Source organism: Anticarsia gemmatalis, chromosome 6 (assembly GCF_050436995.1).
Source record: "Anticarsia gemmatalis isolate Benzon Research Colony breed Stoneville strain chromosome 6, ilAntGemm2 primary, whole genome shotgun sequence".
NCBI classification, from domain to species: Eukaryota; Metazoa; Arthropoda; class Insecta; order Lepidoptera; family Erebidae; genus Anticarsia; species Anticarsia gemmatalis.
In genome coordinates, this window is record NC_134750.1 from 7,878,711 (window position 1) to 7,901,280 (window position 22,570).

Sequence of the window (22,570 nt, forward strand, 5' to 3'; positions counted from 1 at the left end):
ATCAAAAAGCAAACCTCGTTAACTATTAACAGATGATACTATATTTAGTTGTATATTGATTGGAATTCTCGAGTCCATTAAGTTTTAGTACGAGAATAACTTCTGTATACGGTGCTGACGTAAGATTGTGGCTAGCTTTCAACTTTTGCTACGAAGGCGCTCCCGCTTTGAACTCAGATGTATTTTTAATTAAGACAATTGCTAGCAAGACTTTAGCTCTGAGGATTTTAGCGTTGATTGTTGTGATTGATTTATTATAAGACCTTTCAGTTGATTGTGGTTCGGGTTCATGTTATTTATTACTTAATTAAGTTAGTTTAAATTTCCTTAGCACGATTTCATTGGCTTTCTCCTAGTCTCTTTCTTTCTAGTCACCTATAAAAAAAATCATATCAGTTTCAAAATTATAATAGCATTGACTTTAGAACTCTTGCTACAAAACACTGATTCAACTTATGATTCTACACGGCCTTAGCCGTAATAACAAGGCAACGTAATTCTAGCAATCTGGCATTATTAACCTTAATTTTTGACGTTTTACATCTTTATATTGCAGAAAACCTCACAAGCCTGATGAAAAGTGGCCGCTGTATTCCCGTTCGTCTCCACACTACTACACATATACGGCTGATGGTACCAGCGGCCCGGCCGGACCTCGTGGCCCCAGGGCGTCTGCCTGCGCCTTCTGGAACGACTTCCTCAACAAACTCAATGGTGTGAACGCTTTATTAACTCCTTGATCGTTTCTACTTGACTTGTTCAACAGCTACACTTCACTGGGTTCGCAGCTAGATGAATAAATCTAGCGCGACTACGATGTAATTTACATCGTCCGTGAATCGTGAAGCTGTCAGTTGGAATGAAAAACTGCGTATTAAATGACAAACAATATGGTTCGAATAGGTATACAAAAGATAAAAAAAGGAATGTATTAGCATTACGTCACAGTAATACTCGAGTAAATTAGTGTTCTTTTTCTTTTGTTTCTAAAAATGACAACACCCGCAATAAGCAATTCTAAATTCGCGGGGACTTTTACAAACACTCAAACAACGGACACAAAGTACAACCAGACCTGAAACAATAATTATTTGTAGATCGTAGAAATAAAACTTAAAGATACTTCAAATTGAATCTTGAAAATGAAATAATATTAGTGTCCGTTTTTTATGGTTAACCGCATATAGTCATCCCAAGTTACAAATAATAAGTAAACCTAAGTAAACCACAGTATATTGTTCGTCATTAAAAATAACAACGGGAAAACGTAACCAGCCGGTGTGTCTGATTGTCATTATAATATAGGCAAGTCAACATTAAATATGTAGTGTAAGTGATATAGTTTTCATGTTTGCTAGTTCCCCATAATCAGCAATGTAAACCAAACGATATAATAATTAATAGTATGGAAAACTAATAAATATTATTAATTATATCGCTGATATAAAAATAATAATAATAACTTTTTATTTCAACCAAGAGGTCATAGAAACAGTGAGATCACAAGACATATAGAAAAACTTGAAACTTAACAAACTATGAAAGAAAGAAAGAAAACATAGAAACATACTTTGATATGCTAAAGAAGGTTTAATTTTTTATATCGAATACCTAACTTTATTTCAAGCGGCCAGTAATATTCTTTTTTTAAATATGTCATGGAATGTAAGCCGGTAAGCAAAGTAATTATAAAATGAGTGCCATGTTTATTAGACACTCAATGTTATGTAATAAATCATAATATAATAATACTATAAAGTGTCATATAAAGTTATACAACGCTATGCAGGAAAATGAGAGAAAGAAAAACATTTCTAGAGAGAAGACACAAGGTTACGGGTGACAGTTTGTTATCGCTAAACTTATTAGAGGCCACGTTTTCGGGCCGGATCAATATACGAACTTAATAATTTAACGACCGAAGTAGTTTGGAACAGTGTCTACTAGTTACTTGAAATTTTCAGCGATTTATGTACACTGACAGTTACTGTTATAAAGTATTTTATATGGAGCCGTATAACTTTGAAACTTTTTCATTGTCTTTGTATTTTATATTTTAACTATTTATTTAATAGGACTTGAAAGATGCAAGTGTATTTTAAAAGAGTCAATAATTTGACAAACGTGTAGAATGATAAAATTATTTTCTTTTTGAGTTACGTAGGACAAATAGCATTCACTTTGAAAATACTATTTACTTATGCAAATAGGTTTCAAAAAGTCTCACCTTACGTTTTTCTTCTTATTGTTCGTGCCAAATATCTTATAACGAATGAAGTTCAATAAAATATTCATTTATGCGGTATTATAAATGCCTTGTAGACATTCAATATTTTTCTATCAGTTAAAAGTAACACAAAAATGTACTTGTAATATTGTTAAAAGCACGTGCTGAACAAACTATCAGCCGTTTAACTTTTAAGTCGCAACTTATAGAGTTAAGTCAAGTTGTTACTAAAATTGAACATTAGTAGTGCAAACTTTCAGCTAAAACTAACTTAAGAGTATTAAGTTAACTTGTAATATTCACTTAAGCGCTTGTTGCGTCCTTTATCGTGGTGCAAATTAATTGTATTAGGTGTTAAGGGGCACAGTTTCATGTTACTAACTTAATAATATTGTATTAAGATACAACTTGGACTTAGTAGTTTTTTTAGGGACAATAAGAATTATGATAAACTAAAGTATTGAACAAGAGGGATGCGGTTTTACTTGATTATTATTCGGGTTTGGTTTTGTGGTTACTTACTTACTTACCATGAGTTTTATAAAATATTACGTAAATAAATAAATATCATTGGACAACTCATACACGGTCATTTGATTCCAAACTAAGCAGAGCTTGTACTATACAGTAACCAAATAACTGATAAACATACTTATATACTTCTAAATACATACTAATATAGATACATTTACATCCAGGCTCAGAACAAATAATAATAAATATGTGACATAATTATTTAATTGTCGGCACTTTCAAATGATTTAATGCAAATAGCAAGTGAGCAGGTACACGTAGTGATACTACTTCACTTTTACGAACTTTCATTAAGAACGGTTGTTGAAATTTATTTTTATACTTTCAGAACTGGAGCACGTACCATGTGATGGTGCGGTGACCGGGCCTTACAGCAGTGTCGCGGGCACCACTCTGCCCATACTGTTGTTGACGACGCTGGCTACCACCGTCGCCTTGTAAACACTACGTGTGACACGCTCCCCGCGCAGGGACGCATCAAGTGAATATTTACGCATATAGGAAAAGTAGATAAATTATTTATACAAACTAGAACAATATATGCAAATATTTTTTTTATTTCGGGACAAAAATTGTCTAGAATAGTCTCAAGATTAGACGATTGCAGACAGCATTTTAAATTATAATATTGGCTACTAAAGTTCTAGAAGTAATTGTTGTATTAATATTATACATATCTAATTATACTTCATCACAATCTTGAAAACAACTGGCGTTGGAAAGTGAACAATAATGAACGATATATTGGAACGTTGGAATTGAACTTGTTTAGAAGTGAATTCGAAATGTGAACGAAGAAATTATACGTCTGAAAAGAAGATGGACTATAAAGAAAACTGAATAAAATATATTTCTTTTTCTGTATCATAATAATATTATTGTAGCAAAAGTATGTTGGATGTTAAATAATTTAGTTTACGATGTTCCTGTAACTAGTTGTTTCGTATGTTTGATGTTTATATATATTTAGTTACGTGTATTTCATGTTATGAGTATGAAAGTATTAATGTCGGCGGATTCTTATAATACCTGTGCGTATAAGATATTATAATTAGAGAAACTATTTATACGTCGGCTTTGATTGTTAAAGCGATGCTTTCACACACGACAGTTTGATAATATCACTATACATATCAAAGTGTGCCTCTGCTTAAATAGCAAACAAATATCTTTATCGTAGCAAAATTTTACGATTTTATATTGATAATGGAATATAGAAGTCGAGTGTATACTGTGAGATGAATTTTTATCAATATATTTACTACTATTGTATTTAGAACGCTAATAATTCGTACCACTTGAGGATCTTATGAACTCCAAATTCTTATGACTTCGAACAGATAATAGTATATTTTGTGAATAGTCCCTTCTTAAGTATAGATTGCGATATTCTGAACGCTGTGTAGACTTATCTATGTACCTTACTTATAAATGTTTACTAGGCGAAGCACGAGATACCGCGAATATATTTACTCAAACTAAACCATACCACTCTATAACGTAATTGTTAATAGTTGAATTATTTTTGTCAACCAATCTTGAACAAAATATTTGAACGAAACACAAAAAGTAAACAAAACCACGTGCGGAAATTCTACAGGAATCTTATTCGTCTTCACAATAGCAGTGAATTCCGAAACAGTACGTAATTCGTAGCTTAATAATGCTTTAAGTGAAAAATTATCTTATGAACTTAGTAACAATTTTTATACTTTTAACATAATATTTGTACTAAAGAAATGTTAGCGGTAATAAATATTTATATCTATATGCGATCGTCAATTACTATCCTTGAACAAGTTCGAAGCGGTGAGACATCATGAAAGAAAGTGACCATACAAAAAGCCTTTTCGTTACAAATATTATATTATTTGTTTTCGCAAATATCACCCTTATCCTAGCAGAGTTTATTCTCAATTTCCCAGACACACTTTATACTTTCCCTAAGCACGTAGTATTTCTATAATTTAATCGTCCACCTCTACACTTTCCCTACGAATGAGAGTATTGTCTTATAACAAAACATAGAGAATATAATAATATCAAGAAGTTGCACGACACTCGCTTTCTTGTTGATTAAGCACAATTTGAGAAGTTGTATGGGATAGCTTTAATTAGTAAAAATAAGATGTAAAGTGATCTAAATAAGGATTGTAATATAAGTAGCGACTTCAAATAATGTTAAGATCTGTTTAAACCAAATTATTGTTTAAACACAGAATTGAATTATAATTATATGCTTCAACTAACCGTACCTAATACAAATATTATATTTTAGATAAATATAAATATCAATATACATGAAATAAAGGAAGAAATGCACTATAACACTTCACAAACTGTACAATGATTAATTTGTAAAATTCTCGTTACTACTTCATAAAAGTCAAACTTATGTTTATATAGTACATAAATATTATATTATGAAAAACGATACATATCATTGATATTGTGCAATAGACTCTAAGGAAAAATCACGTATCAAATATGAATAAAATATATACTAAATAGACCTTAACTATAAGATATAATATAAAAATATAACTTATTTATTGATTATTGTAAACGCGGACGAGGGGATGCAGATTCACTTTGTCATTTACCTTAATGCGTAGCTCAGATGTTGATTAGACCACTCTACGTTAACAAATATATACTAAGAATTATATTTATCGATATTATATATTCAATAAATATTACTTCTCTGACTTCCTGTCTACTCTTTGTTTTCAACAGGCCTAAATTTTATTTTACCTAAGTTGTGATTACTAAATTCCTCTATGAATCATGAACGATACGTACTGTTTGTTATTATAATATATTTGTTGACTAAACTACTCATTAGCCGTAGTGTATAGCGTAGAATTTAAGACTTAGATTTGATGTGATTGCCATTAGAATTTTACGTAACTAATACTGGACTCTCTTGTTTTCCACTAATACGCAATACGACTACGTAGGACGAATTTCCAAACTATGAAACTAACTATAGCATGTACGCGTAAAGATACAAGTAATCATTTACACTGTGTATTTATGTAATACAGTTCTTGAATGTGTAGTCAATTAGAGAATTCTACAATGGTATTATTTGTTAGATAAAATAAATGTTTAATGTTATTTGTGTAAAAGCTTTTATCTGTTACGCAGACGATAATAGTAGGTACTGCTTTACAAATTAGGTGCTAATTTAAATGTGTGTATACATGGGTGTGCACTTATTCGTTTTTATTACTGATAACTAAAATGCGAATGACGTCGACAATATATGTTTTATATTTTGAACTTCAGGTGTCGTGTGCTCTTAGTGCTTTCTGTAGGAGGACGAGTCAGTGTTTATATGTTCATTCCTTCACGCTCTAAACCTCGTTTATAGCAATGTCACTACATAGTTTTATTATTATAGAATAATAATGTATTGCGTCGAAAACATTTTTTTAGAATTTGTAACGTTATCTAAATTCGTTTGTACAGTTGCACGAAATTTTATTTCACCGTAGCAGAAATAAAATATTTTTATCAGAGTACTGTTAGACAATAGTTATTACTTTGCTTTTAATTAAATATTTGTTTATTATCTCTATCCGAAAAATTACTCAATAAAATTTAATTAAAATGTGTTTCTCATTTAATCACCTTATATCCTTATACAGATTCCGGCGCTGGTAAGACAAGACTCAACAAAGCTATGAATGGTTCTTTCTGCAATTTTCAAAACATGCTTTTGTAACAAATATAGTTTTTGTATTGAGTATCCAATTCCGACTCAATAATCTGACAAAAATACTTTGAACCTATATCATAATGGTAGGATAACTTTAGATAGCATCATCCTTATCGTGTAAGAGTATTTTTTTGCACCTTATTATAATATGCATACTGCTGAAAATTTTTAAGGCATATATTAAGGCAAAAAATTTGTTTGTATAAACTCTCTTGGAAACATATTTCGTAGTTATTCGCTTGTATTTATTTGTAGTGTACCGCATAGTACAGCAACATTTTATGATATTACTTCACCCACATAAAATAATGGCATTATGATAATGTGAGTGCTATGTGGCTGCGATGACAAATAGAAAACTTCATTATCTCATACGTGTTTGAAGCTTAATACCAATATACTACTTAGGTATATTATGTGTGAGTTATAGAAAATATTTCTAAAATAAAAACTGGTCAGAATAATAGGTATTTTCAAAACAAAGCTATGGAAAAACGCGTTGCTTTTTCTTAGAAAAGAAAAAATCGCTTCATCTGGCTCGAGAAGTTTTAAGTGAGATACGGCAGTAGTATTCTAATTTCAAGTAACTACGATTTTATGTCATTGTGAGCGTTGAAGGTATTGAAGATAATTGAGAGCCTGATAATAGGCCAGCGAAGTTGAAAATCAGTTTTCTATTTTCATATTTAAATCTGTTTCTAGTCTGAATATCCAAATTCGTTTTAAAATACACATCTTGGAGGTTCAGTTTGAACAGTTGCACGTTAAGGTTATCGCCTATATTTTTCGCTTTGGACTTAGCTATATACCTCGAATTTACACAGATACCTAACAGTGAAAGAAAACAATGCGACGCAACTTTGCATACCTGATGGTTTCTTCAACACAATTATTGGAGGAGTGCAAAGTCCCCAACCTGCACTCTGTCGGTGATGAACTCAAGTTCTGCCACATCCCTTAATCCGGGAAGAGCGCAGCAGTGGTATGGTAATGGGTTAAATTTATATATTTTTCATATCTTATTACAATAAACAGTGTCCTACCTATAATATTAAGTTACCAACGTGTGGGTTTTCAACTTGATGTCAGGTTTAATATAATTATTATTTCGTTTAAACTCAATTATGTTTGACCTCGATTGCTGGATGTTTTTTCGTAGTATCGCCTGAAGGTATTGTACAGTGTATACTTTGTACTTTTATTGTAACTAGGGTAAATTCTGACTGTAGGTTTTTTATATTTTATTACGTTTTACTTTTAGGCTTTTTAGAGCCTAATTAAATATATATAATTATGTACATAGTTCCTACTAACACTTTTGCTGTTTTATCTAAGCAGATTCCATAATAATTAATGTGATTTATTAATGACTAGTTGTTTAATGTCTGATTGATACTTTCGATACCTTTTAAGTCTAGTTAACTACTTTGTTTGCAAGTTTGTTTGTTCCTATACGACATAAATTCGTTGATAGTTCGTTAGACAGTAGACTACAAATAAGTATTAATATAGTTCTCTAAACATCTCATTTAAGATTACGGCGTTTGATACTAGTAGCCGTTTTATTATTTACATTTCATAATTATCTGAATTTAAACTACAAGATAGTAATTAACCGTAGGAAGTTATTACCGAGCTGCGTAATTTATTTAAATAAGTAAGTGAATCAGTGATTAGTGTAAAGGGCAAACGAAAGCTTCTTAACTAAAGAATACAATTTCCTCTAACAGCTCACAGACATCCCTGTGGTATTATAATACCTAATTAATATGTAAGTAATAGTAATATGAAGAGAGTGTTATATGGGAATAGTCATACGCAGTAGCTAGATCGTTATTTAAATAATTTGGGCTTATCAGAAATATATGCAATTTTTAAAATACATAAGAGTTAACAGTAGGTATAGATGTTTATATTTTGTTGAAAAAGCAATATTAGTCTTTAGTATTGAATATAAATTAGGATTACACGCGGTTTTTCTTTTCAAAAAAGCTGTCCTTAGTTTACGACTTAAGTTTCCAGGTATTACATTTTAACTAATAAGGGAAAGAAGTTATAAAAAAAATAAAACAATTCAACAGGTACATTTATTTATTGACAAATAGCTAGAGCGTTGTTAACGCTTTCATCTTAACGCATGACTAGATAGATGCTGAAGTTGGTAATAATCTTTATTTATTAAGTAACATAATTAGATACACGAACTACGTAAATTATGGAAAACTTATTAATAATTTACTGCCTTAATACTACATCTTTAGATGTGATATTATGTAGTCTACTTGTAATATTAACTTATATATTAGAGTGACACAGTTCCGATTAAGTTTGGGGATAAGTTACACATCCACGCATCGATCCCGGGCCATCACTTTCCACTGATCCCTCAATTTGATGCGAGCGCGCGTACTGAGCCCAAGCAAATCTGTCATCGACGCTAAGTAGTGCAACTTACTTCGAACAGAGATGAAAGGTTTGATCCGAGTTTGTGTCTCACGACAGCTTTGTGGCGACGCAAACATTCCCCGATACATCGATGATTGATTAAATCTATAATACTTACTAATACAAGTAATCTACCGTCAATATAATAGTATAGAATATTGGTAGGTAACATCAGCATATTAAAATATTCTACAACATTATCGTAACTAAGAATTTATAAAAATAAACAAACAATAACATGTAATGTTCTAATAAGTCCCTTTTTGTACCTACGATACATCTATAAATCAATAAACCCGTAAAATAGAACTTTTAATAAATAAATTTGCATTCAAACATCATCCCTGGAGCCAAAGTCGAGAGGCTATATTGAATAACACGTTTCGTATCATTTACAGGTCATTTAATCCGCATATCAGGTCAGCGTGCTCGATGTCCTCAAGCGGGAGGGGCGCGAAGGCGAGGGTGACAGAGTTGTGGTACCGGCCGCTGGATACCAGCCGTACTACGGTGTCCTCGCAAGCGATGAACGCGGGACGTCGAGCTAAAAAAATATCCTTTGTATTAACTTTTTTGCATAAATTTCCATTTTATAGCGTTTAGTCGGTGCAATAAGCAATCTGGGCCTTTTAAGTATCGAGAGTGCGACGACAATAAAAAGCGGCGGCGAGAAAAAAATGGACAGAAAAGTAATTTAAAAGCCCCGGTGATTCAAAAAGAAATGAACAAAACGCCACTGTGATGGAAATTTTGAAATGGAAATCGTCTATATTATACCTAATTGGCTTCAATACAACTTAGTGACAGTGACTTTTAAAGGTTTTAAATTAGTCCGATACTGGAAAAAAATAACGATGTCTAATGTTTATTTTGTTGAAGCTTGGTTTAAATTATTTTTGAGTTATAATAGAGATTATGATCAAATATTATTTCACATGAAGAATAATACGAAGGGAAAATATGTACCTAAGAAAAATAATAAGCGCATTATAATTCTCGGTGACTTCTTTGTGGATTGGATCATTTTGGCATAACTTGGTCCAATTAAGGTAACATAAATAAACGAGTGCTTTTAACGAGATTTTCTTCATTTTCATTAAAGGTATGTTTTTCTAAAAGCTTTATTTAATATTAAACAAGGGCAAGCTTCAGTTCCGTCAATATTAATGAGGCGATCAACATTCAGTTAGTCTATGTATAGAACAGCTTGCCTTTGTCAACACATTTCGCCTTTTGTCGAAGTGAATTGAAGATGAAAGAGACTTGTTTTCTCAAATGTACAATGTATATAACATACATCTTTACTTAAATGCCACAAGGGAAAACAAGTGCCTTCAAAAACATCAAACAATTTGACGTCAACATTCCAACTGTACTTAACTATTCGGGGAAATTTCACTCTATGAGTTCTTCTAACATTACCTATTTGAAAATGTTACAAGGCCGTAATTATTTAATTTGTTTTGCCAAAAATACGCTTATTTCAACTGTATCACAAATATATTGTGACAAAATAATGTGAGCTCTAAGAAAAGATTACTTCTATTTGTTAGATTTAAATGAAAAATCTTTTGCTCAAAGTATATGAGTACATACCTTCGGTGGAATCAAGGCCACACACGCTATCAAGCACCTCCATTTTGGTGTGGTCAAGCCCGTTTGCGCCGCCAATGTCCACATAATCAGGCAGGCCACGCTTTGTGCACTGCGAAAACAGACGGCTTAGCTTTATTCTTGCACTAAACACTTTAAACAGGCCTCTTTGTAAAACGTACCCTTGTCTATATCTATTTACGTGTATTAAATGTTTCATTCTAGTTTGAACGGCAATCTGTACAATTGCTGATTGCAAGGCCTAGGTATAGTTAAAATCCCGAGTCTGGCATTTTAATTTTATTTATCGTTACATAGTAAATAAGACAAATGAAAAAAGCTACACGTAATTAATACACTTGAACTTTCAAACGTGCAATTTTAATTATAGTCTGAAATTATTAGTTGCGGGAAAAAGTCACAGTAAACCAATTGAATCTGATAATTTGTTTATTAAACATTAAGTCGCATTCCACGGTTGTATGCATAGCTGTGTTTATGCTCCGTCTTCATTACAATAAAGCGATGTTAGGTCTTGATCTCATCAAGAGAAATTAATTTCTCCTACAATTTCTGATTTACATCGTCGCTGTAGGCAACCAGATATTGGTTGAAAGTTCAATAGTGCTTGTAATATTGTACAGTGTTTGACAATTAAGTACATAACTTCGTATATGTAACCTCAATCTCAAATATAATTACCGATATACAGGGTGTCCCAAAACTCAACGATAATCCGAGACAGGATGAAAGGCCAAGTCATACCGATTCGAGGAAAAAAAAAAAAAAATCCATATCACTTAGTTCAGCAATAATAGACACTTTTCAAAAAAGTTGAAATTCCACACCCTTGGTCGCATTTTCAAGTCCTGTGATCACCAATGTCACAATTTCGCTGCGTTTTTTTCAATTTCGTGATCTTCATTAAATATGCTATTAATCGTAAAACAAATTAATGCACAAAACATTGTTAATTTAATAAAAAACGTTACGTTTTAGTGAGTCATGGTTCACAAAAATATCGTTAGTTAACTTTGACGCTTCATATTGAAAAAAAAATGTACTACACTACCCTTGGCAAGTTATTTCAAAAGTTGGCGCATTTAGTCAAGATTTCAAAATGGTGCAACACTTGCCACTTTTCTTGCCATTAAAAATGTTATTTTTATTTGAACGACGAGTATCCCCGAAAATGGATCGGACGGAGTGGTACAATTGTATGGCCTCCTCGTTCCCCCGATCTAAATCCAGTGGATATTTTTTTACTGGGAATGCATAAAAGAAAAAGTCTATTCGAAATCAATACAAAATCTATCAAAACTTCGCCAGAAAATTGACACAGCGTCAGAAGAAATAAATGCAAGGAATTTTGCTTGACTGGTGCAAAGGTCTTTTGTAAGGCGTTGCAGATCCTGTATTCGTGCTAGAGGAAAGCAATTATTTTTAGTAAAGAGGTAATTGAGTCAGTGCATAACCAATATTTAATGTAATAAACATAATAGGTAAAAATAATTTAAAAAAAAGAATGAACGAACCATCGTTCTTATTTAATTATTCTCCTTAAACTAATGTAATTCCGAATTGTTTTCCTCTGGCACGAATACAGGCTCTGCAACGCCTTACAAAAGACCTTTGCACCAGTCAAGCAATCTTGCATTTATTTCTTCTGACGCTGTGTCAATTTTCTGGCGAAGTTTTGATAGATTTTGTATTGATTTCGAATAGACTTTTTCTTTTATGCATTCCCAGTAAAAAATATCCACTGGATTTAGATCGGGGGAACGAGGAGGCCATACAATTGTACCACTCCGTCCGATCCATTTTCGGGGATACTCGTCGTTCAAATAAAAATAACATTTTTAATGGCAAGAAAAGTGGCAAATGTTGCACCATTTTGAAATCTTGACTAAATGCGCCAACTTTTGAAATAACTTGCCAAGGGTAGTGTAGTACATTTTTTTTTCAATATGAAGCGTCAAAGTTAACTAACGATATTTTTGTGAACCATGACTCACTAAAACTTAACGTTTTTTATTAAATTAACAATGTTTTGTGCATTAATTTGTTTGACGATTAATAGCATATTTAATGAAGATCACGAAATTGAAAAAAACACAGCGAAATTGTGACATTGGTGATCACAGGACTTGAAAATGCGACCAAGGGTGTGGAATTTCAACTTTTTTGAAAAGTGTCTATTATTGCTGAACTAAGTGATATGGAATTTTTTTTTTATTTTTCCTAAAACCGGTATGACGCACTGTGGATCGAAAATCGGCTGTAGAAGACATAGGATCTCGATGTCGCGAATGTTATTTTTTTTGATGGAAATGTATTCTGCTGATCATTACTGTTCTATAAAATGTCATATGACGTAATTGTGTGCACAAATGGAAGAGTTATAATTTTTTTAAGAAAATTTTGTATGGAGCTGACATGAAAAATGAGAATATCTCTGGAATCGCAAGGTTGGCCGTTATATCCTTGCACACTGATATAGTACTATTTATTTGTGAATTTTTGACATACTTTATATCGCGGCATCACTTGCGATTTTTTTTCTAAAAATCGTCAAAATTTTCAAAAAAAATATTTTGTTTATAATACATTTTAATGCTTAAGTATGACAATAACTAGTGTAATTTACAATATTTTTTATGCTTAGACCAAAACGTTGTAAGAAATCACAAAATCGTACTACTTTTCCTCGAATGGTGTTCTCTGAACCTCGTATAATCTTTGTTTCGGGCCTCTGAAGCTTCTTCCGAAAGACTTCCAATTAGTACAAAAGCATTTACTGCAATTATGTCCCCTCCGTGAATCAACAATTTGTGGACAGTTGATGACATGTAGTACCCATCATACAGTTCCACGTATTTGCAGCGGTTGTTCTAGCGTATTCTTAAAATTTCGGCACGTCTACAAACTCTCCAGATGTGATAGCTCTCAGAATCACAGCAAATCTGCATATTAGGTCTTCATCGAATCCAATGATCGCTGCAGTTTTACAAGGAAACTCAAAAAATCGCCTTGCTGTGTTCCCATCGTTAGTTGTGTCTAATCCTCGCTTAATGATGTCGATCAAATGGTTGAGATCATCTCTGAATCGTTCTTGGATGAGTTTTTTTCGTGAATGCAGTGTCTCTTGATGGCCTTCTCCTCTTGCAGACCACTTTTTGAAGTCTAGACGATACGCTATGTGTAAAAGACATTCCGTTTATGCGGGCATGAAGTGATGATACTCCGAACTCATACACGCCAGAAGAAACGGTTTTTGACGCAATGGCATCTAACTTATTCATTTATGTGGGCTTAGCCGAATACAGGTAGAGCAGGCCGCATTTCACTTCGCTACAGCCAGATATGTTAAAAATTTGCCATCAATCATCGTCACCATTAATTGGTCACTAATTTCGTTACTTGACATTTTGAGGGTACGAGAGATTTTATTTGGTTATCCATTGCAGTTTTTTCATTTATGACGACTTCTTTGGATTCTTTCGCAAAAGTAAACTGGACTGGATGGCAATACATAGGTGAGCAGGGTTTTAGATTCACCCATACGGTATCACCGTCAGCTATCAACTTTAATGGAACCAAAGAGGTCATAAATGAGCTGGAATCATCTTCAAACCCCCTATCACCGTCAAATCCCCACCTTGGTGTTAATATCATTTGTTTATCCTGCCGTTAAAAGTTCAGAATTTGGATAAGACGAAGACCTAATATGCAGATTTGCTGTGATTCTGCAAGTTATCACATCTGCAGAGTTTGTAGACGTGCCGAAATTTAAAGAATACGCTAGAACAACCGCTGAAAATACGTGGAACTGTATGATGGGTACCTACTGCATGTCATCAACTGTCCACAAATTGTTGATTCACGGAGGGGACATAATTGCAGTAAATGATAATATATAAAAATATGATAAATGATATTGTACCACTCGGAAGTCTTGCGAAAGACGCTTCAGAGGCCCGAAACAAAGATTTTAAGAGGCTCAGAGAGCACCGTTCGAGGAGGAGTAATTCGAAATTGTGATTTCTTGGAATGTTTTGGGCTAAGCATGAAAAATATTGTAAATTACACTTATTATAGTCATATTTAAGCATTAAAATGTATCATAAACATAATATATATTTTTTTAAATTTTGACGATTTTTAGAAAAAAAAACAGATTTGCTGTGATTCTGAGAGCTATCACATCTGGAGAGTTTGTAGACGTGCCGAAATTTTAAGAATACGCTAGAACAACTGCTGCAAATACGTGGAACTGTATGATGGGTACTACATGTCATCAACTGTCCACAAATTATTGATTCACGGAGGGGACATAATTGCAGTAAATGCTTTTGTACTAATTGGAAGTCTTTCGGAAGAAGCTTCAGAGGCCCGAAACAAAGATTATACGAGGTTCAGAGAACACCATTCGAGGAAAAGTAGTACGATTTTGTGATTTCTTACAACGTTTTGGTCTAAGCATAAAAAATATTGTAAATTACACTAGTTATTGTCATACTTAAGCATTAAAATGTATTATAAACAAAATATTTTTTTTGAAAATTTTGACGATTTTTAGAAAAAAAATCGCAAGTGATGCCGCGATATAAAGTATGTCAAAAATTCACAAATAAATAGTACTATATCAGTGTGCAAGGATATAACGGCCAACCTTGCGATTCCAGAGATATTCTCATTTTTCATGTCAGCTCCATACAAAATTTTCTTAAAAAAATTATAACTCTTCCATTTGTGCACACAATTACGTCATATGACATTTTATAGAACAGTAATGATCAGCAGAATACATTTCCATCAAAAAAAATAACATTCGCGACATCGAGATCCTATGTCTTCTACAGCCGATTTTCGATCCACCGTGTGACGTGGCCTTTCATCCTGTCTCGGATTATCGTTGAGTTTTGGGACACCCTGTATATTTGCATTGTATAGCGTAAATGTACTACACAATATATAAATATCGTGAGAAACATGATCAAAAACCTATTTTAGAATAGTACCTAATATATAGTTAATAATATTCATGAAAGCTCAATAGATCGAGAAGCTATCTCGCTCCTTGCGGGAATTACGAGTTCAAAACTTATTAGCCTAATAGATTTTTCTATCAATATTTTAAAATATTAGTCCTTTTTTAGTTTTTACTCTATGTTCCGACAGCCTCACTATCTATATTAACTTTTAGATAAAGTAAAAAAGACTTCCGACTTCTAAAACATCTTTCATCTATTTCATCCTCCTTTATTATTTCAGGAAATAGGATTTATAATAAACCGGACAAATCCCATTAACCCGACCCCGGCATAGATTTTAAACAGAAAAATCGCTTACATTACACTTTCAAAACTGAATTAATTCACAAAATAAATTAGTTTACTTCTGCGGGCTTGTAAATGGGCGTTAACTCACTTTAAATTTTGATGATCTTTGAATTCGACGAAATTGGTTTACTTTGGCAATCTCTAGACACTCTTATTATGTAAATAATAACTCAAACGTCGTTTATGCGATCATATTACAGTTAATCTTTGCAAATAAACATGTTTTGCATAGTTCATCAAAGCGTTTAACGTGGTTTACTCAGTTTGGGTATATTACCATTTATTACGCGTAGTTTGTCTTAGTTACGACGGTGAACTAATCCATGGAATTGTCTGGATGTCATAAAAGGCGATTAAGGTGTTGCATAACACAGCTTAAATGCATTTATCTCCTCATTTTGCATGAACCAATTGCTAAACGATTTTGTTCGTTATTTACACCTTTGTTTAGGGTTAAGTGTTTGAATTTTGTTGTAAGTACTTGCGATCGACAGGTACACGAGTTAGTACAATTCACGAAAATTTAATGACCTAACTCTCGACTTTACCCACTCACAAACTTTTAGTTTATAGAACTTTTAATAACTTGGTACTAAAAGAAGGTCTTTTGATGATGTCTGAACAAGTTTTATCAAAGTTTTTGTCTCGACTTACGTGATTGATAGTTCCAGTTTCCATTTCGATGAGGCGTCCTTTCTTCATTGTCTGGCCGACGTTGAGGTCCAATACATGGACTGTAGCGGGGGACACGGCTAGTACGGAACAGTTTCCCGTCTCACCGTGGTTGCGTAGTGTGTACACGCCTTCAGCACCAAATAGCATTACATTGCATGCTGTGAAAAGATTATTTAGTGTAATTTCCGATATAGAATGTTTGCACATGAAAACCACAAACTCTTTTTCTTATTAGGTCATTATTAAAATGACACTCTGCCTTCTCTACATGCAAGTGACACACTGTCAGTAAGTCAGCCTCGGCATGTATAGTGTCTCCCCGACATCTCTAAGGCAGCAACAATGGGTATTGGGTCTGAAGAATTCTTTGCTTAATTTATTTTCTGAGTCCTTCGTGTTTTATGGCAACAACTTCATTCTGCTGAAGTGGGATTATGAGATCTCTTGTTATTAAAGCTTATGGCAGCATCCCTCACGTTGACACGTAATAATAAGGGATATCAAGCCATCTCATGTATTATTATGGCACATTATGAGGTGGGTTAATCTAAAACCTAAACTATCGTCAGCAACTTCATTTAAAAAAAATAAAAAGTTGATTTTGGGTAGAGATAATGTTCGCTATAAATAATGGGCGCATAATCATCCTACTTCCTTTTTGTCACAGCAATATCTTTTGGGAATAAAATTGAGGCTTTTAGATGAGAATACGGAATATTGCTTATAATTTGAAGTCGTTAGCGTAGTACCGTAGCAACTGTGCGTCTACGGTAAATGCTACGGTGCGCTAACAAATACGTTGGATCACGTTCACTCACTATGTATGTTATGCAATGCTTGTTATCTCTGCATTCGAAACACATCAATGCACATGTCTACACCGATCTACACGTATCCGCCTTGTTGCGTCTTATTCCATCACATGACAGCATCCGATTCAGGATAATAAGCTCCTATTACACGCTCAAACAATCGTCAATCAAATCCATCAATTAACATTTGCTCTTTAGTGAACGTGAAATAAGCCGTTTATTTCCGCTTTACGTAATGAGACAAACGGATTTTAATATCAGTGTCTATAAATAAATATGAATGAACAAGGACATCAATTTATTTTCTTTAACACAATTTAAGTCTTCAAAGTACATCGGCGTGGGAAGTTTTCCCGTTGAGTTAATAAGCCTTCGGGAATTATTTCTTGAATAGTTTAGAATTTTTAATAACGAAGTCGTGCTTTTTCAATTATAATTATTTTTTGTTCGTGTATGTTAAATATCGCCTGTATAATGAGCCACCTCAAACAGGTAAATGAGTAAATTAGATAAGTGGTCAAAAAATCTTAAATAAATATTTTTTGCATTATAGTTTAAATAAGTACTTGCTTTCTGATGCAAATTTTAAAAATTGCATTTAAAAATTTTAGTTCATCATTAGTTTTTAGAAATATACAAGGTTTATTTGTATATTCAATTCAATTTTGACTAAACCAACTTTAAAAACAACGATAAAATGATTGGCTCTGGAATCCAATAATAACATCAAGCATACCTAAAAGCGTTTAAAAAAAACGTGAGTGCAGCAATATTTTCGAACGGTGAAAGCATTTGAGCCATTGTATTAAAACATTGAATTATTCAGCACTGCAACGCGTAAATTCTAAAAATAGACGTTGGGCGTCAAAATAGTTCATTGTATTTGCTAAAAGCCATACATTTTACAGTGTCAATAGAGATTTGTTTGAAATGCGTTCCCAATTTTATTGTTTATTGAATCGTACATACATAATACGTTGCAGAATTTATAATTAAAATAAAATGTAACAGACAGCCTGTGTTTTGAGTTAAAATAAACACTACATAGAAAATATGTCTGTAGGTTTTTGTGATTCTTTTCATGAGTAAAAAAAATCTATGTGAAGTTCTAAACTACATCTTTTAATCTACAAAATTAGTCACGTACACATTCTTACATAACCTGTTTCAGCGGAAATTTTAGATGAAAGTCTTCTAAAGTTGCAAACTTTCAAACTAATATCTAGGACGCCGGTGTCGCGGCGAAAGTTACATGTTCACAACTTTTCTTATAAAGAATGTTGACAAGAAATAAGGACATGATGCATTAAAATTTTAAACTACATCGTTATCAGCGTGTTCTATGCGTGAAAAACCACAAGATTTAATATCCTTTAGTATTACTAACTGCGTATATATACGTTAGTATTAGAAACTGTACTCAAGTTGAGCGCTTTTGGCTTAGTTATCACTTAAGTTGGAAGCGAGTTAAGCACTCTCAGAAGCTATTTTGAAGCACCCTTTAGGAAAACAGAGCAGTCTGTAATTACACCACTCAAATATATTAGAGTATATAATTACGCAATAAAACCACTTGTATTGTCAGCTTGTTGTAGATTTGTAGCTTGTTGAAATCAAAGTTTTAATTAGGTACTGAATTCAGATGCAAGGTTAAAGTATAAGAATTACTGGTTGGTGAATTCATCAGTGTTTAAGACGACCGATGGATGAATGAAGAATGAATATTGCTGCTGAGTCGCATAAAACATGAGTACTTTAACACCCCGAAGTAGCTTAACTAGACAGTAGGTAAAAATCGAACAAATAATTCAATAGAATTTACAAATTAATGAATCAGCACTTTATAAGTAATACAGTTGTGTGTGTTACTTACGTCTGGCGTTCCTCAAGTGCCGTATAGTAACAGCGAAGCCCTTTCCTCTAGCTGGTACTCGGTACTGCACCAGCGCAGCATTCTGTTTAGAGATTAGTTTTCGTTGCGGTCGTTGATCACAGGACTCCACCACGCGGTCATCGTCCCAGGAGTCAGCAGGCCACACTTGACCGTTCAGTTCCCAACCATCCACCCACTGAAATATTTTTCTTTATTATTGTAACGCCATATAAGTAAAAAAAAATGTCCATTGTTGACATTTGTTTCATCTTATTTTCTGTCTCCAGACGTCTCTCTACTGAATACAGACGTTCCTTGTAGATTACTGTTACGACTAGTGTTGTGCCGCTTGCATTTTAAATAGTCTACGAGATTCCTAACTAAAAACTCCCGCGTCTGTAAGACAAATTGTTTTGTGGCTTAATTAGCCAGGACTAAGGAAATCTTTAGCTATTTGAGAAAGTTCTACAATACCAAAATTACTACGTAACTAGTAGTGATTGACTTTGCTAATGTTTCTAATTTTGTTACTCGAATTATTACCATGAAATGAAATAGAAGCTAGATGTGGCCTTTATACACACAATCGAAAACTAAAGCCGAGTTATCATTAAATAGTCGCTATTTCAGGTAGGAATCCCCATTAAAAGTTAAAGCGATTAATCGCTTAGTAAACAAAAATATCAAGTTTTAATGATTCTTAGAAGAGATAATGAAAAAGCATCTTTAATATAGTTTCAGAAGCCTGTATACTTGGAAGCAGAAGCGGCAACATGTTGTGAAAAATTCAATTAAAGTTTGCAGTCTTGTTTAGCAAGTTCATGCTGTTCTAAATAGTTTATAACATGATGTTATGATAACATTATGCCATCCATCACCTTGTCCTATTCAGGAATACTACGTAAATACATTATCTAGCGTGTTTTATTACTCTTTAAATATAAAAGCACGTCCCAAGGCCCACTACTAATTTTAATTAATGTGATGTAAAAATTCAAACGGCGAAAAACTTGTAAAAATTACTTATCATATAAAAATATTTACTATCAAAAGAATGCTGTGGAAAATTCATTAGTTGTAATAACACCAGAGGCTATGAAGATCCGACATGATATTTTATAAACGTATTTTTGTTTTAATTTTAAGATCTTCGTTTTTAATTTTCCTAATTAGTTTTGGCCTGACTGAGTAATATTTTATTACCGACTCTTTTAGCCGGCAATATAGAAAGTTCTCATTAACTTAGTAATTAGTAAAAGAGTATCTACGGGAAAGAATATAGTGTTCAATTTACCGCAACTAATCCTCCATTGTCGCATGGCACATCGAGATAATTGAAGATGACTTCGATCCTTTTGTCCGGTTCAGCGATCATGTAGATGCCACACACCACAGGGTCATCTGACGGTGACTTGAAAAACAGTTCCCCTTCCTCTGACGTCACCAGGAAACAATCTAAAGAAAACCATCTTAATAGAAATACAGATTCTATTATCCAGTAAATGATTTTGTTTCACGAATCATATAGAGCTGGTATAAAAGGTAATGCAAGGTCAGAGATAATAAAGTCAACCTTGAGTCAATGCGGGCAGATAAAATTATGCACAGAAAAGGTTAAAAGGAATACATCAAAAGATCCCACATAGCTTCCTAATTTGCTTTTAATTAAGACCCGTGTAATTTTTACACTAAGCTTAATTAACAGACGTCTAAGCATTCATTATTTTGGAAATCTGATATTATTTATTCAAACCATTGTGCTTGTTTACGGATACATTGGAAAATAATAACCTTGTATTATAAAAATAACCTCATTAAAACGAAGTTTGAATTTGTGAAATACATTTTAGAAGTACCTATAATAAGGGATGAATGAGTACTTACCTTCCTCAGGGTTAATGACGCGATGTGTCGGTCTGGAAAGCCGCCGCACCCTGGAGAACCATGATAACGCCGACGTTGGACTCCTTTGACCAAACTCTTTGCCCTAAACAAACAAAATGTATAAAATAAATAATTGGCAATTAAAACATTAGTAGCACATATCAAATCCACAGTAAAATTTCCAATTATTAAGCTCTTGCTAAGTAATAGCTATCCCAACTTTTGACCACTGTAGAGTATATATTCCAGTACAAATAACAACGACACAGACTGAAAATTATACTAACTACAAGTTAATTTAATGAGTTGACATTGTCGGAAGCGATAAGAAAGGCAACGGAAATGTCTAATTCTGTGAGAAGCGAGTCACACAAATGCCAGTCTTAATTCAAGATAAACGTTTATTTCTGAGTGATTTTTTGATTTTTATAATTCAGTATATAGTATATTTTATTATTTATTTATGTATATGGGTATATGTATTTAATATTTCTTATTTGTTAATAATTATGTATGTATAAACCTATTTATATTTAAGTACACGTACATACATGACCTTATTTTTATTTATTGGTAAACCTGGTTCTTAACGTCCTTTATTTTTATTTTTTTTAAACACCTACTTCTTTCAATCTCTGCATCACCCTAAGGTAGACTGGTAGATAATGCCTTTGGCATTAAGTCCGCCTATATACACATGTATATGAAGTTTAAAATAAATAAATAAATAAATAAATTTTAAATGTACCGTACCCACTACCCACACTTTCGTTGACAGTACGTGAATATCACACAAACGATCCTGTGGCGAGAAAATTCTTTTCAACGCCACAATGCATACAATGCTTCAGTGATGGAATGAAAAGATTGCGAGGATGGTACTCTCAAAGTCATTTCGTTACTTAAAGTAAATATAGACTCGAGATTCCGGAGCTGTTTTATCGCTCAGTCTGTTATTCAGCACAGCTGAGCAGGGCTTTGTTAAACGAGAGGCATTGAAAGAAAAATACAAAACGTCGGAAAGTAATTAACAATTACAAAGAAACGTGGTACCACGCGGTAGCTAATCCCTAGCCTGCAGGCACAGTTGCAACCACGCACACTGGAAGGTAATAATAATTTAATAGATAACATTGCCACAAGCACATTCTTTAAGACAAATATCGTATTACGATTTCATCTTTTAATTCATTTTGGAAAGCAAGACAGCGATAATACTTAGCAAAAATATAATGTCGTTTAAATATGAAATTACAAATCTATTATTCGTTGGTAAATTAAACGAGAAAGACGCTTTTAAAACTGTTTGCGCTACTCGTTAGCGTCGGCGTTTACATTCGGTCGGTTCTTGAATAATATAAAGGAATCTCGGTTCGAGAGTTCGGGCACTGGAATATTGTTGTTTTGTTCTCATATACCTTACTGGTATTTTTAAGTAGGTATTTTCATGAAAATGTTAGA

General features: G+C 33.1%; 2 protein-coding genes across 2 annotated transcripts in view; one reads left to right on the plus strand and one right to left on the minus strand.

The window, feature by feature from the left end:
* The window catches only part of LOC142973654 (acetylcholinesterase-like), a 45,906-nt gene extending 41,377 nt beyond the window's left edge, over nucleotides 1–4,529 (plus strand). The window contains exons 6-7 of the mRNA XM_076115598.1: nucleotides 557–714; nucleotides 3,090–4,529. Coding sequence (XP_075971713.1) covers nucleotides 557–714; nucleotides 3,090–3,202 — 271 coding nt within the window. The 3' untranslated portion in view covers nucleotides 3,203–4,529. The remainder of the gene's footprint in view (nucleotides 1–556; nucleotides 715–3,089) is intronic.
* Nucleotides 4,530–8,566: 4,037 nt separating this feature from the next.
* The window catches only part of LOC142973655 (corticotropin-releasing factor-binding protein), a 28,643-nt gene continuing 14,639 nt past the window's right edge, over nucleotides 8,567–22,570 (minus strand). Inside the window, exons 2-7 of the mRNA XM_076115600.1 lie at nucleotides 21,110–21,212; nucleotides 20,520–20,680; nucleotides 19,226–19,421; nucleotides 16,520–16,698; nucleotides 10,527–10,635; nucleotides 8,567–9,474 (exon numbers count right to left, since the gene is read on the minus strand). Coding sequence (XP_075971715.1) covers nucleotides 9,323–9,474; nucleotides 10,527–10,635; nucleotides 16,520–16,698; nucleotides 19,226–19,421; nucleotides 20,520–20,680; nucleotides 21,110–21,212 — 900 coding nt within the window. The 3' untranslated portion in view covers nucleotides 8,567–9,322. The remainder of the gene's footprint in view (nucleotides 9,475–10,526; nucleotides 10,636–16,519; nucleotides 16,699–19,225; nucleotides 19,422–20,519; nucleotides 20,681–21,109; nucleotides 21,213–22,570) is intronic.